At 38.2% G+C, this 16620-nt stretch overlaps 1 protein-coding gene across 4 annotated transcripts in view; it reads left to right on the top strand.

The window, feature by feature from the left end:
• Positions 1 to 16620, top strand: part of CLTC (clathrin heavy chain) — a 71378-nt gene that overhangs the window by 17006 nt on the left and 37752 nt on the right. For all 4 annotated transcript variants that reach the window (XM_025281171.3, XM_025281172.3, XM_006065429.4 and 1 more), the window contains exons 2-6: positions 5822 to 6029; positions 8944 to 9212; positions 10029 to 10190; positions 12440 to 12553; positions 12958 to 13131. In XM_025281171.3, the coding sequence (XP_025136956.1) occupies positions 5822 to 6029; positions 8944 to 9212; positions 10029 to 10190; positions 12440 to 12553; positions 12958 to 13131 (927 nt within the window). The remainder of the gene's footprint in view (positions 1 to 5821; positions 6030 to 8943; positions 9213 to 10028; positions 10191 to 12439; positions 12554 to 12957; positions 13132 to 16620) is intronic.

Below are 16620 nucleotides of genomic sequence, written 5' to 3'. Positions count from 1 at the left end.
CAGTTTAGCGACTGAACAACAAACAACTTCAAAAGTAGTGATATTTTGCTAATTGAGAGGATAAAAAATGTGGACAGTTTGAGTATTATTGTGTATTCTCTGAAAACAGCTGCAAGTATGTAGATGCTTAGTATGTTCTCTTAATTTATTAATGGTTTGTTCCACAATCTGTGATTCAGTTTCTGTGGTATATAGCTCATATACCATTCAGTTCAGTTCAGTCGCTCAGTTGTATCTGACTCATTGTGACCCCATGAATCACAGCACGCCAGGCCTCCCTGTCCATCACCAACTCCCAGAGTCCACCCAAACCCATGTCCATTGTGTTGGTGATGCCATCCAGCCATCTCATCCTCTGTCGTCCCCTTCTCCTCCTGCCCTCAATCTTTCCCAGCATCAGAGTCTTTTCAAATGAGTCAGCTCTCCGCATCAGGTGGCCAGAGTATTGGAATTTCAACTTCAACATCAGTCGCTCCAATGAACACCCAGGACTGATCTCCTTTAGGATGGACTGGTTGGATCTCCTTGCAGTCCAAGGGACTCTCAAGAGTCTTCTCCAACACCACAGTTTTCAAAAGCATCAATTCTTCAGCGCTCAGCTTTCTTTATAGTCCAACTCTCATATCCATACATGACCACTGGAAAAACCATAGCCTTGACTAGACGGACCTTTGTTGGCAAAGTAATGTCTCTACTTCTTAATATGCGGGCTAGGTTGGTCATAACTGTCCTTCTAAGGAGCAAGCTTCTTTTAATTTCATGTCTGCAGTCACCATCTGCAGTGATTTTGGAGACCAGAAAAGTAAAGTCAGCCACTGTTTCCACTGTTTCCTCATCTATTTGCATGAAGTGATGGGATGGGATGCCATGATCTTCGTTTTCTGAATGTTGAGCTTTAAGCCAGCTTTTTCACTCTCCTCTTTCACTTTCATCACCATTAGACCTTTATAACTGACTAGAATATTTTATGGCTAGTATATGTTGTTTTGAAAATGAAACCTGTTTAAAAACATTACAGTGTGTTGGGTTTTGTTCTTTGTCTGCACTGTGCAGCTTGTGGGACCCTAGTTCCCTGACAAGTGATCAAACCTGGGCTTGCAGCAGTGGAAATGTGGAGTCCTAGCCATTGGATCGCCAGGAATTCCCTTCGTTGTATTTTAAAGTTTTAATCTACACAAATATTATTAGACATAGATATCTAGTATGATAACCCTTTTATGTGACCCCATTTTGAGAGTGCATCTACACCAGAATTGCTTTGGGATGTTTTCCTTTTTAATATACCCTTGGAAAATTTGGGAAGAATTGGTGAGTGTTCTGGGCTGGAAAAGGTCAGTTTTCATTCCAATCCCAAAGAAAGGCAATGCCAAAGAACGCTCAAACTACCGCACAATTGCATTCACCTCACACGCTAGTAAAGTAATGCTCAAAATTCTCCAAGCCAGGCTTCAGCAATATGTGAACCGTGAACTTCCTGATGTTCAAGCTGGTTTTAGAAAAGGCAGAGGAACCAGAGATCAAATTGTAAACATCCGCTGGATCATGGAAAAAGCAAGAGAGTTCCAGAAAAAACATCTATTTCTGCTTTATTGACTATGCCAAAGCCTTTGAGTGTGTGGATCACAATAAACTGTGGAAAATTCTGAAAGAGATGGGAATACCAGACCACCTGATCTGCCTCTTGAGAAATTTGTATGCAGGTCAGGAAGCAACAGCAACAGAACTGGACATGGAACAACAGACTGGTTCCAAATAGGAAAAGGAGTTCATCAAGGCTGTATATTGTCACCCTGCTTATTTAACTTCTCTGCAGAGTACATCATGAGAAACGCTGGACTGGAAGAAACACAAGCTGGAATCAAGATTGCCGGGAGAAATATCAATAACCTCAGATATGCAGATGACACCACCCTTATGGCAGAAAGTGAAGAAGAACTAAAAAGCCTCTTGATGAAAGTGAAAGTGGAGAGTGAAAAAGTTGGCTCAAAGCTCAACATTCAGAGAATGAAGATCATGGCATCTGGTCCCATCACTTCATGGGAAATAGATGGGGAAACAGTGGAAACAGTGTCAGACTTTATTTTTGGGGGCTCCAAAATCACCGCAGATGGTGACTGCAGCCATGAAATTTTTAAAAGATGCTTACTCCTTGGAAGGAAAGTTATGACCAACCTAGAGAGCATATTCAAAAGCAGAGACATTACTTTGCCAACAAAGGTTCGTCTAGTCAAGGCTATGGTTTTTCCTGTGGTCATATATGGATGTCAGAGTTGGACTGTGAAGAAGGCTGAGCGCTGAAGAATTGATGCTTTTGAACTGTGGTGTTGGAGAAGACTCTTGAGAGTCCCTTGGATTGCAAGGAGATCCAACCAGTCCATCAAAAGGAGATCAGCCCTGGGATTTCTTTGGAAGGAATGATGCTAAAGCTGAAACTCCAGTACTTTGGCCACCTCATGTGAAGAGTTGACTCATTGGAAAAGACTCTGATGCTAGGAGGGATTGGGGGCAGGAGGAGAAGGGGACGACAGAGGATGAGATGGCTGCATGGCATCACTGACTCAATGGACATGAGTCTGAGTGAACTCCGGGAGTTGGTGATGGACAGGGAGGCCTGGCGTGCTGCGATTCACGGGGTCGCAAAGAGTCAGACACGACTGAGCGACTGAACTGAACTGAACTGAACTGAACTGGGGATTCTCACTGAGAAGTATCAGCAATGAGGAAAAATTCTTACTGACCTTATTTGAAGAGGAGGGAGAAAAAGTAACTTTCTGTTAACCTTTTGGAATAGGTTACTTATCCTAACAACTGGGAGAGGCTTTTTAGGAAGGAGAAGTTTCCTATTTAGTTGTGTAAATGGGCATTACTTAAGTATGCTTCTTAAAATGTTTAAATGTGTAGATTGGTGAGGATTTGCCATCTAGTTTTTATTTAATTTATTTTTAATAAAGTATAAATCTTTCATATGGAGTACATTGTTGATAGAGAAGGTTAAAATATATATACACAGCTTTCTTGGTAGAATGTGTTTAATGAGAAAAAAAAGTAAAAGTACTACATAGATTGAGAAGTATCAGGAAGTGCCCCCACTTTGCAGCAAATCTTTGCTTTTTTCTGCAAATAAAACAGCTATGAGGCTAAAGGTCTCTGCTGGCTTTTGAAGACATTTCTTGATGCATTTATCTGGAGATCTGGTAAAGAATAAAACACATGTTTCTTGACTTACCATTTTCCCTCCTCTTTATTATCTCATAGTGTTTTCTTCTCTTAGAGTTACCTTCTACCTACCTCTTATGTGGAGGAATAAAAAAGAATCTCTTGGAATCATTTAGTTTAGTGTGTTTGTGGTTTGCATCCTTGTTTTAATTTTACTGTTTGACTAGCACTGTTTATTTTTACTTTCTCAGACACTATAGGATTTAAGCTGTGACAGCTGAGACTCAAAATTGCTTTTGGTGAATGCTTGGTAGTAACTTAGAGGCCTAGAATTCTTTTAAAGAGTCGTTTAGAAGATAACTTGTTGCTTTTATGTATATGGTTCTGGGAACTCTAGGATCTACTGAAATATTTTTTTAATTATTGGAAAGGTAACTCAATTAAACTTGAGCCTGAGGAGTGGTCTACTCAGAAATACAAATGTATCCACCTCTTACGAAATCAGACAGCCTGGTTTGCACAAGGCATCCCTTAACCCTCCACAAGTTCCCTTCATGGATTGTTGAGGACCACTTCTTTATCTTCCTCCATTAGTTCTAAAACTGAATGTCACTAAAAGTTAAAGTTAGGAAGAAATGAAAATTGGTAATTCATAAAGTTGTAACCAAACTCACTTATAAGTTACATATCTCACAGCTTGTATACTTGCCTTGCACTACAGCATATACTTGAGCTTGTACAACTAGTTAATCGTCCACTTTATTACCATGTTTGTGTTAATAGTTAGACAATTGCTTGGTTACTTACCCTGGTATTCAGTGACAAAGTTACTGTAACTATATCATTGTACCTACAGTCATTGAGGAGTAAGAGGGAGGTGAAATTACAATGTAGTCTCTTAATCTTACGTTGTATTCTTTTGAAATCCTGGACTGGTTATACTTAAGCGCTATTAGCAGAAGAGTTTGACAGAATAATTTATGTAAAAGACAGTTACCTTTAGGGCTTCCCAGGTGGCTCAGCAGTAAAGAATCCACCTGCCAATGAAAGAGACATGGGTTCAGTCCCTGGGTCAGGAAGATCCCCTGGAGTAGGAAATGGCAACCCACTCCAGTATCTTGCCTGAAAAATTCCATGGACAGAGGAGGAGCCTGGAGGGCTACAGTCCGTGGGGTTGCACAGAGTTGGACAGGACTGAGTGACTGAGCATGCATGCACAGTTACCTTGGCTCAGCTGGTCCAGAAGAGAGTAGTGACAGTGATTTTTCTTTTCCCATGCTTAAAAAAATTTTTTTTTCATCTTCCTGCTTTAAAATTTTTGTTTGTATTTTGTTCCATGTGAATTTGTTACCTGTTGGAGGAAAAAAATAAAACCCTCAGGCTGGTCAAAGCTAAGAAAGCCTTCAGGTAGCCTTTGAGTGGTGGTCTATTATACTACATTTAGTCACCTAGAGAAGTGACCCAGTCTGGTAGAAGTCTCCTTCTCCTCTTGTTCTCAGTTATATATTTAACTAGTTTTTAAAGATGTGTCATCTTTAGATCTTGTACATTTGCTTAGCAAATTAATAGCTTCTGCATACACAAAGCAAATCTGATTCCATTATTTTCCTTGTTAAAATCCTTAAGTAGTTTCCTTAGGATCAATTCCTGATTCTTACTGGGGTACATCTATCTTACCAGTCTAGCCCATACTTGTGTTTGTAATCTTAATTCTCCAAAAACCTTTCATACATAATCTCTATTCCCAGTGTTACAAGAGCACTTAGAATTCCCTTAGCAGACCACACTTCTTTTTTTTTTTAGTTATTTATTTAGCTGTTTTGGGTCTTAGTAGCAGCACATGGGCTTAGTTGCCCCACAGCATGTGAGATCTTAGTTCTCCAACCAGGGATCTAACCAGCATCCCCTGCATTGAAAGGCAGATTCTTAACCAGTGGACCACCAGCAAAGCCACAGCAGACCACACTTTCATATCTCTAGGCCTTAATATGTGCTCATCCTTCTGTGGTGTGTTCTCTAGTCTGCTTCTGTTGAACACATTCACTCCCTTGCCTGTAGGCTTCCTTTGACTGGATCTCTCTTAGGTATCTTTGTTTTGGCACTTTTTGCCAAGTATTGTAACTTACTTGTCTGCTCTGGCTGATCCAAGTTACTTTAGACCAAGAACCCTGTGAAATTTTTAACTCTCTCATTTTATGCTATAATTTATCAATAATTTTCAGTTTCCTGAAGTCCAGTACATATGATCAAGTAACTACTAAATCCTAAAGGGGATTAGAGAGGACAGATCTAATAGTTCAGAAATCCCAAGCCAAGAAACATTGATTACCTCAGGTTCCTTGACCCATAAAGGCTACCTCTCAGATGTAGCTCTTACCTTTATATCTGTCTGTTCCTCCTCTTAGTTGTCACCAGATGGTTATACCTCTCAAGTTACAACTGCAGGATTATAACAAAACAATTGAAAACCATACTTGTTGGAAGAGAGAAGGTCCATTATATTAATTGCCTCATTTGAATCCGTGTAATGGAGTTGTCAGTGTTGACCTTGAAGTAGTAATGGTTAAATGAGGATTTGTAATGATGATCACACATGAATATCAAGTCTTTCTAATTCACTTTGTAGCATGATTTATTAATATTTTTTGTTTTTTTCTTCCCTCAGCTCCAGAACCTGGGTATAAACCCAGCAAACATTGGCTTCAGTACCTTGACTATGGAGTCAGACAAATTTATCTGCATTAGAGAGAAAGTAGGAGAGCAGGCCCAGGTGGTAATTATTGATATGAATGACCCAAGTAATCCAATTCGAAGACCAATTTCAGCAGACAGCGCCATCATGAATCCAGCCAGCAAAGTAATTGCACTAAAAGGTATAAACAGATTGTGTTTTTTTCTTAAAACTTTTCCAGTCCAGGTTCGATGCATGATACTGGATGCTTGGGGCTGGTGCACTGGGACGACCCAGAGGGATGGAATGGGGAGGGAGGAGGGAGGAGGGTTCAGGATGGGGAACACATGTAAACCTGTGGCGGATTCATTTTGATATTTGGCAAATCTAATACAGTTATGTAAAGTTTAAAAATAAAATAAAATTAAAAAAAAAAAAAAAAAACTTTTCCTATAGGAATTTATTCAAATACAGTAATTAGAATCTTTTTTTTAGTATATTAAGTTTGGTTAAACAGATCTGCAAAGTGAAAGCTGTTACTGTGATTTTTTAAACTATTTTCATGACTTTTACTTGGCATAATTCTGTGAGCTGTCTTACTTTCTACTCATACTTGGAAAATTTTAAGATTTAGATTAAATGAATTTAAGCTTTATACCTATGGTGTGGTAATATTATATTAAAAACATAACCCCATTTACAGAAGACACAAGAAATTAGTGATTTGTTTTCTGGAGTAAAATATACTTTACTAGTATTAGCAACTAAACGTGGCAGAATTTTGTTATGGTGATAAACTTGCTCTTCATTCTGTGTCTTTTTTATATGTCAGGTTTGTGTTACATTTAACAAATTCTAAAACTGGCTTGAACTTAGACTAATTTTTAAAAGTGTATGTGTATATATAGGTGGGTATTAACTTTTTGGAATCAATGGTGTTAGTTTATTCAGACTGACTTCAATTGCCATAGTAGGGAACTAACTCTACAACCTGGCAGTCCAAACAGAGTTCAGAGGCCCTCACGCTTTCTGGGAGTCTTACGTTAAGTTTTGTCCTTTGAACTTTAGACTGAAAGTAGAATTGACTATTTAAAACAGACTCTTACGAGGGCTAGATAACTATCTCAACTTGAAAGAGACATTTAATTGGCTGTTTTTTGGTTTGTTGCTTTTCTTCTTGATAGTAGGAGGAAGTCTTCAGATTCTTGGTAATTTCTTGGTAAATTTGTGGGTGACTTGTTCCAGGTGCTGAAGTATTTAAATAGACTTGTTTTTTCCACATGATTTATATTTTGTGTTTAGTAGTAACACTGTTTGGAAATTAAATTGGTTGGGTGAGGGGTGGACTGAAAACATTCAAATAAGTCACTGTTACATCTCCAAGATAGAAGTTGATCTCATCTCTGGGAAAGATGGTCCAGATTTTACCTGGGGTACTTGTTCTGTGGCAGTGGTCTGTTATTTGCAGTACATGTTTAAGGTAGTAAGTTCCCTTCAGCCTCCTTAAAGAATTTAAATTCAATTGCTTAACAGCTCTCATTCCTCTATTAAAAGGCCATCGTTTTAATTTTCTCATAATTCTTTTCTATTTTTAATGTTATTGTTATTTTATCACATTTCTTAATGCTTTCTTATGTGTGCAGATGGTGAGTTTTCTTAAATTAGATTGTGTTAGTTATTGTCCTGTTTTATAAAAAGAATAAATTGAAAAAGTTTTCAGAGCCCCATACAGTAATACCATTATAGATTTGTGCCTTTGTGTCTACACTACATAGTTAAGCTGTCAACCCTTGCCCTCCTCCCCAAAACACCCCATGTACATATGCTCCAACCTCTTTCACATAAAGAATAAAACATGTAATTAACTAGGGGTTGGGGAAGAAACAAAGGAAAGTTAAGTCATTCCCAAATATGGCTTCCTTCTGAAACCAGTTTCAAACCCCTTAGTTTCTTTTTATAAACAGGACCATAACTCTCACAATTGTTCAAGTCTGGTTGTGGTTTACATATTGTGTGGGATGGGGATAACATTCTTCATTTTATGGAAGAAGTTTTTACCCATGTAGTAATTAAGGAGGGTTGTGGTACAAAGCTGTATGTTTTGTGTCCCTCCCATCCCTCTCTCCACCCCCACTCCCTTACTACCTTATAATTTTTGTTCTTCAGGAGCCAAATTCTCTTGAGGCTCAGGAATGGAGTTTTCCTTAGTCTCTAAGGACTAATATGAATTAGACAGCCTAGTGTTAGCTGTGGGCTTTGATCTCTATTAACCCAAATCACTTTTTGGATTGTGATGGGTCTCAAATTTTAAGTATAAACCTTTGCATCTGACTCAGTGAACTCTTTTAACATTCACAGCAGATTTCATCCTCTTTTACTAAATGTTTGCTGTTTTAACTGGTTGAAGCTTGAATTTTGTTCTTACCTTTAACATATTAACATCTGAAACCATCCTCCTTTGTCTTCCTCTCCTTTTCTGTAGCACCTCTACCTTCCCTTTGTATCTTAAACCAATACAGTGTAGCATGCACCTCTCTCATGTGTTAGTGGTACAGGTAGAGTTGAAGTAGATCCTCTTCCGAAGAAGTTTCCACAAGATATATTTGAATGGGGGATGGCTGCCTTTTAAAAAGTAGACGTTTTCCCCATGTGCTTGAATCAGATTTGTTTTTTTCTGTGTACCAACCTTTTTTTTTTTTCTGTGTACCAACCATTAAGTTTATGGGTAAGCATTCTTAATTAAGTATGAAGGTTACAACTTGTTTTTCATCATTAAGGGAGCTGTTCATTTTTAGTTGGGATTCAAAACTCTTTGGAAGTAATACTATCTGTTTAAAGTGGGTTTGTTAGAGGTGGAAGTAATACTATCTGTTTAAAGTGTGTTTGTTAGAGGTGATAGTTTTTGCTTCACGTTTAGGTGTAGATTGCTCAGCCCCAGCTCCTTAGTGGTTGCAGCTCTGTCACTGTGACTACTGTAGATGTTATTAGTCTCACGCTAGGACCATTTTGTTTGGAAGTTACAGATTTTGCTGCAGAGATAGTCTGATCTAGCTAGATATTAATTTATCTTGAGCTTTGCTTTCTTAGTGATTCATAATTCTTACTTTTGTTTTTAGCTGGGAAAACTCTCCAGATATTTAACATTGAAATGAAAAGTAAAATGAAGGCCCATACCATGACTGATGATGTCACCTTCTGGAAATGGATCTCTTTGAATACGGTTGCTCTTGTTACGGATAATGCAGTTTATCATTGGAGTATGGAAGGAGAGTCGCAGCCGGTGAAAATGTTTGATCGCCACTCTAGCCTCGCAGGGTGCCAGATTATCAATTATCGAACTGATGCAAAGCAAAAGTGGTTACTTCTGACTGGCATATCTGCACAGGTAACATTTTTCTAGTTTTTAATAAAGAAAAGGTCTAGAGAATTTATGTGCTTGAAATGTAGTTTATTTTGAAATTGGATCTTCTTTGCCCATCTGACCCCCCCCCCCCCTTTTTTTTAAAAAGAAATAAAAGTTGCTGGTTTAATCCCTTATACTGTCATACAGGTTGGAGTACTCTTAGCAAGGTGTTTTGAGGTCTTCTCTGCGGGTTGAGGGAATGAGTTTGAGTGATTTGGAATTTATTGTGGATATTTACTGCAGAATGAGTACTCCTGCTGCTACTGCTAAGTCACTTCAGTCATGTCCGACTCTGTGTGACCCCATGGACAGCAGCCCACCAGGTTCCCCCGTCCCTGGGATTCTCCAGGCAAGAACACTGGAGTGGGTTGCCATTTCCTTCTCCAATGTATGAAAGTGAAAAAGTGAAAGTGAAGTCGCTCAGTCGTGTCCGACTCTTAGCGACCCCATGGACTACAGCCTACCAGCCTCCTCTGCCCATGGGATTTTTCCAGGCAAGAGTACTGGAGTGGAGTGCCATTGCCTTCTCCGAGTACTCCTATATCTTTTTTTTTTTTTTTTTTTTAAAAGATAGTGTAAAAAGATGGTTGTATGTGAGGCACATTTTAAACATTCATGTTAAGCTTTAATAGAATGTTTGCAACTAAATTTTAAATTAAGCATCAAATCTACATTGAGAGAAAAGGAATTGTAAATCCTTCTAAAGATGATAAAGTGTTTTAATTATTTCACTGATTATTGTATCTGGAAGTTACTGGTTCGTTGGGACCCTAAACTTTATTCTGCTTGATCTTTTAGCAAAATCGTGTGGTGGGAGCTATGCAGTTATATTCTGTAGATAGGAAAGTGTCTCAGCCCATTGAGGGACACGCGGCTAGCTTCGCACAATTTAAGATGGAAGGCAATGCAGAAGAGTCAACGCTGTTTTGTTTTGCAGTACGGGGTCAAGCGGGAGGGAAGGTAAGTTTTGCCTTTGGAAATTGTTTTAATGAGAATTTGCCTTTTGTCTTTCTGTTACTAATTAATTTGTTATCTGATTCCAAAATAGTCTTCTCTCGTTAATTTGTTTTTAACATTCAGATTGGTGGTGGCTTAATTTCTTTTAATTCTGTTTCTGGTGATACTTGTCTAAAGTGAATGTTTCTTAAGCAACTTGTTTGTGTCTGCTGTTTATAGGCTTTATTTCATTGCCTTTACCAAAGGCTTTCCTGTGCATTAAGAATCACTAGGGTGGCTAAAATATACATTTGTGTGCCTTCCCATCTAGAGAGTTTGATTCAGTAAGTGGAGCTCATAATGTGCATTTTAAACGCTGTAGATGACTAGGTAGAGTGGACCACAATTTCAGTACCATTGCCTTAAATCAGAGCTTCTCAACCCTGACTACACTGAAATCACTTGGACAGGTTGAAGTGCTTTGCAGGGTTCTTAGTTGCAGACAACAGAAACAGGGTATGGTTGCTTAGAGCATAAGGTTTAATAATGAAAGTATAGTGGGTAGTTTGCATTAGCTAAGAAGGTGTAGAACCAAGCTGGGAGAATTAGGAGGAATAAGGGAGAGTGGGCAGCAGCCAGAAGCCCTGGCGCAGAGCTCTGAGGCCCTGCTGCTGCTGCGATTGCACTGCTGGGTGCCCGCTTGGCATGACTGCCCCGGAAACGCAGTCTACTGCTCTTCTCATCGCCACAGCAGGTTCTCTGAAGTTTTAATATATTTTCCATGCTAAGTAGTTTTAAAAAATCAAGATAGAGATTGCTTAAAATACAGTAATCAGTAACCTGTAATCTGGGCGGGAACATATGTACAGAGGTAGCGTTCTCCCTAAAAGGTCAGAGTAATAATCACTGAACCGAGGAGTGTTCCTACCAGCCTCTCAGTAGGCCAAGCATAGAAAATACAATTTAGATATTTAGATCTGAATTGATGAATTTTAAACAGAAAACCCATAGACATTAGAAATTAGATGCACTAATTAAGACATAAGGCTGTGACATTTTTTGAAAAGTCCTCCTAAGAAAAAACCTTGTGTATAATTTTTGTAGTATCAGAAAACCAGTTTATAGGTTCTTGAGCTTACTTGATACATTGTGCTATATATTTTATAGTCGGCCATGGTTTTTTTAAGGGAAGACAATTTTTTCAGTATGGCTAGTCATTCTAGTTAAGGATGAGACCCTGTAACTTTCATATGGTTATATATCTTGGAAACCAAGTTATTTTTTAAGTCCATTCCTCACATGACTAAGCAAAATGTATAGTAGTCTTCCATTAACATTATTTGCTCTCTCTTGCCATTGCTTGCTGATGTATAGCATCAGACATTTTAAGCCAGAATGTTCTCATCCAGATTTCTGAGGTGTATGTGATTAAAGCGACTACTCACGTTGAGTCTATACTTATCTGTATTTAGAGTAGGTGTGGGCAAAGAAGACTTGAATAACTTCAGTTAGATTTCTATTTGGAAAATTTAATTGTAATCGAAAGCCATGAGAATGCATTTTTGTGTGTATTGTTTTACCATTCTTACTTTAAGGTAGATTGAGATGTGGTTGAGCTATTCAACTGACTTTTTTAAAATTTTTATCTTGAAGTAATACATATTATTCATGGGAAACTGCAAAGACAGTACAGAGAGATCCCGCGCTCTTTTCCTAGTTTACCTTAATGGTTACGTCTTACATAGCCATTTAGTACGTTTGACAAACCAGAAATCGACATTGGTTCAATTATATAATTGTGTAATTTTGTCATGTATAGATTGAAGATACATACTATTCCATTACCACAAAGATTACCTTCTTGCTACCCCTTTATAGTCACAACCACTTACTGCTAGCTTGCCATCTCTAACCCCTGAAAATCACTAATTTACTTTTCATTTCTGGAATTTTGTCTCTTCAAGAATGCTTTATAAGTGGAATCACATAGTATGCGATCTTATGAAGAGTAGCCATTTTTTATGTTTCCACTGGACATTGTGTCTGAAAGTTCATTTTATTACTGAGGAGCGTTCCATGGTATAACGGTTGTTACCATATAGTTTCAGTTCAGTTCAGTCACTCAGTCGTGTCCGACTCTTTGCGACCCCATGAACCGCAGCACTCCAGGCCTCAGTGTTCAGCTATTGTAGGACATTTGGTTGTTTTCACAAATAAAGCTGCTCTGGTCCTTTTTAGCAGTTGATCATAAGTTTCACTTTTCTTTTGAACAGTTACATATCATTGAAGTTGGCACACCACCGACAGGGAACCAACCATTTCCAAAGAAGGCAGTGGATGTTTTCTTTCCTCCAGAAGCACAAAATGACTTTCCTGTTGCAATGCAGGTATTTTAAGCAAAACAAAGGAACTTAAAATTTGTCCTCTAAACAACGAGTAATTAAAAAAGTACTACTGACAGTATAATTTAAGTGGTGCCTTTACTCAGAAATAGCGAAACTTTGTAAAGTAATACTTCTTTATGTAATATATAAATTGGGTTATCCCTGGTTCTTCAAAATTATGTTTTCTCTTTTATCTTATACAGTTTATTAATATTCTTGTGTTTTATGTAAGAGCTTGGGACATTGCATATTTGAATCTGCAGTAAAAATGAATAAACCATAAATACTAGTTTTTAATTTTTCATAAAAGCCTCTTGTCAAAATCCTAGAATTTTACCATCTCTGAAATGGAATGGGACTACATTTTCTGATCATTATTTACTGAAGTACTTATTTTCTTTATACAGATCAGTGAAAAGCATGATGTAGTATTCTTGATTACGAAGTATGGTTACATCCACCTCTATGACCTTGAGACTGGTACCTGCATCTACATGAATAGAATCAGTGGAGAAACGATCTTTGTCACTGCACCTCATGAAGCCACAGCTGGAATAATCGGAGTAAACAGAAAGGGACAGGTAAGGACACCTTGAAAAGCAAATTAGGTGATAAAAGAAAATAACACTTAGGACGGTTAGCCTTTTTCCAAAAAGTAAATGGTAATTTTGGATGTCAGAAAATAATGTATATCTGAAAATACAGATGCATATATATATTATATACTATTATATACTCTGCAATCTCTCTTTAACACTATCTCAGAGAGAGGAACTATTTGGCATATAGTATAGCCACCTAAGGATTGTGTTTGTGTCTCTGTTATCAAGAGAAGTGGCTCTACATGCAAAGAAATTGATAGGGTGACATCTGACAGATGTATACTTTTTTTTTTTTTTGGCTGTACCCCAGGGCTTATGGGATCTTAGTTGCTTAACCAGAGATTGAACCCAGGCCCCAGTAGTGGTGAGTCCTAGGGCTGGACCACCAGGGGATTCCCAGACTGTATACTTTTTATAGGGTTTTCTTCCTATAATCTGTAAGACTCATTATCAACTATAAGGAAAAAAATTCTTCCTATGTCTTTTTTCTCACCTCTTTAATTATTACTGAATGTTTAATGTGGGAAGGTGATATGTTACAGTAGCTATGGTAGGTTCAGTGGGGTACTTGAAAAGTTACCCAATTTGCTGTTCTGACTTGTCACATTTGACAAACCTCCTCACACCACCTAACCCAAGTGATCTTTTTTCCTGTGTTTTAGTGTTTTAATGTAATTTAAAATATTATGCCTAGAAGTATCTTTTTCCCTAAAAAAAATGGCTCAATGTTATTGACCTTTCCTTTTGTTTGTTTTCCTCCAAATTAGTGTTTTTCCTCAGTGGTAAATGAAAGCAGATAGGTTTTTTTTTTTCTCCTTTATTCTATTAATTTTCAGAACATAGTATGTATCTGAAGAAAGAAATACTGTAGAGAAAGGGAGTCTCTCCCTACTCATCCATCCTTTCCATCGGTTCCACACCTGATTAGGTGCTTCTGCTTTAGGGAGCCCTCCCCGTGGCACTTACCACAGTGAGTTACAGTTGCTTGTTTAACTACTTCGTCACTGTTCTTCCTTAGGAAAGGGGCTTTTCTTTGTTTAATTGTATTTCTGCACTAGTCAGTGTCTGGCACAAAAGCCACTTTAAAAATTCAGAAGCATTCATTTATTGAGTTGCATGTGCCTCTTGTGGAAAAATCAGGAATGAATGTGTCTTTTGGTGAACTAGATTACTGATAATTTATAATCATAAAGTTGTTAAGCCAGAGATAATTGTTTTAACTAAAATATCCTGAAAATTTTACCATTATATATTAATATTCATAACTTTGATTATTGATTGTTTCCCTTCCCTCTCTCCACAAGTTTTCTTTGCCAACTGCTTTGAATAAGATGAATGTTCACAATAACCTGTAGGGCTCAGGGCTCTACTCTTTTGATCAGAGCTAACTATAGCTGGACCTGACCCAATGCCCTGAAGGAATGAGTATGGTTTCTGTTGATTGCAAAATTAAAAGTGATCAAGATGACAGTCTGAACTTGGTAGAACTGAATACTTTAGAAGATACAAGAACCATCTTTTCCCCCTGTATGTCTTAAATACTGGTTTCTAGAACTCTGCTAATACAATCTAAAAATGGGATAAAGATGAAACTATGGATTTGGTATTTGGGGAAGGCTACAGAAAGTACAGTTGGAAGTGGGTTTGTTCATCTTCCTTATTTTTCCTAAAAAGTAGTATTAAAGATGAAAATGTAAATAACTATAAAGAAAAAATTCTTTCTTTTAAAAAAAGATGTCTTAACATGGGGTATAGTGTCACATTGCAGATAGAGAATGACCTAAGCTTTGGAAGATGGGGGTCAGATCTGTAGAAAGGAAACACTTGGAGGTTAAAATTTCATTTTCCTCAAAGGGAATAATAGAACAGGCAAATATATATTACTTGTTTGGTTATTGAGTTCTCACTTATTTAGCAAATATTAAGCATTTACTTTGTGTTCAACACTGCCCTGGTATGAAAAATACAATTAAAGACAAAGATAAGTTCCTTTCTTCATGTGGAATAGTGACTGAGAAACACTGGTATGAGAAATAATGGTATGAGAACTGTCGTTACGGGGAATAGAAGTAGTTTATAAGCTGGGGTGTGTACCCAGATCTGGTGTTGGGGAGAGGAATGGATGCATGATGAAGGACTCCTTTTTCTCTTTGGCAATTGACAGAAATTCAGCTTTTAAGCAAATAGATCGGCATTCTGTGACAATGACTTACTTGGGGGACTGAGGGTAGGTAATTAATTGTTCTTTAAAAAGAAACAATTAGAAGTTGCTCTTTACTGGTGCCACATTTATTAAGCATCTACTGTATACCTTGCAATATATAAGGTGTGTGAGGATTTAGTGGTCCTTTCCCTCCTTGAGTATATAATTCGAACTCTGGGAATGTAAATGTAATTAAAATTACTGAAAAATCAGAGTTAAGAGGAATCTATCTTAAACTTCGTCCATGTGAGCCCATGCCATGTTAAGAATGGATGGTAGCAAAGCAATTAGAGTTTGGACTGTATGAGATCGGGAGTTATTTATATTACAAGACAGCTCTCTTTTCAGTTCAGTTCAGTCGCTCAGTTGGTCCGACTCTTTGCGACCCCATGAATCGCAGCATGCCAGGCCTCCCTGTCCATCACCAACTCCCGGAGTCTACCCAAACTCATGTCCATCAAGTCGGTGATGCCATCCAGCCATCTCATCCTCTGTCATCCCCTTTTCCTCCTGCCCCCCAACCCCTCCGAGCATCAGGGTCTTTTCTAATGAGTCAGCTGTTCGCACGAGGTGGCCAAAGTATTGGAGTTTCAGCTTCAGCATCAGTCCTTCCAGTGAACACCCAGGATCTCCTTTAGGATGGACTGGTTGGATCTCCTTGCAGTCCAAGGGACTCTCAAGAGTCTTCTCCAACACCACAGCTCAAAAGCCTCAATTCTTTGGCACTCAGCTTTCTTTATAGTCCAACTCTCACATCCATACATGACCGCTGGAAAAACCATAGCCTTGACTAGATGGACCTTTGTTGGGAAGTAATGTCTCTGCTTTTGAATATGCTCTCTAAGTTGGTCATAACTTTCCTTCCAAGGAGTAAGCGTCTTTTAATTTCATGGCTGCAGTCACCATCTGCAGTGATTTTGGAGCCCCCAAAAGTAAAGTCAGCCACTGTTTCCCCATTTCTTTCCCATGAAGTGATGGGACCAGATGCCATGATCTTCGTTTTCTGAATATTGGGCTTTAAGCCAACTTTTTCACTCTCCTCTTTCACTTTCATCAAGAGGCTTTTTAGTTCCTCTTCACTTTCTGCCATAAGGGTGGTGTCATCTGCATATCTGAGGTTATTGATATTTCTCCCGGCAATCTTAATTCTAGCTTGTGCTTCTTCCGGCCCAGCATTTCTCATGATGTACTCTGCATATAAGTTAAATAAGCATGTTGACAATATACAGCCTTGACATACTCTTTTTCCTATTTGGAACTAGTCT

Source organism: Bubalus bubalis, chromosome 3 (genome assembly GCF_019923935.1).
Source record: "Bubalus bubalis isolate 160015118507 breed Murrah chromosome 3, NDDB_SH_1, whole genome shotgun sequence".
Lineage (NCBI taxonomy): Eukaryota > Metazoa > Chordata > Mammalia > Artiodactyla > Bovidae > Bubalus > Bubalus bubalis.
This window is presented reverse-complemented; position numbering and strand designations above follow the sequence as displayed.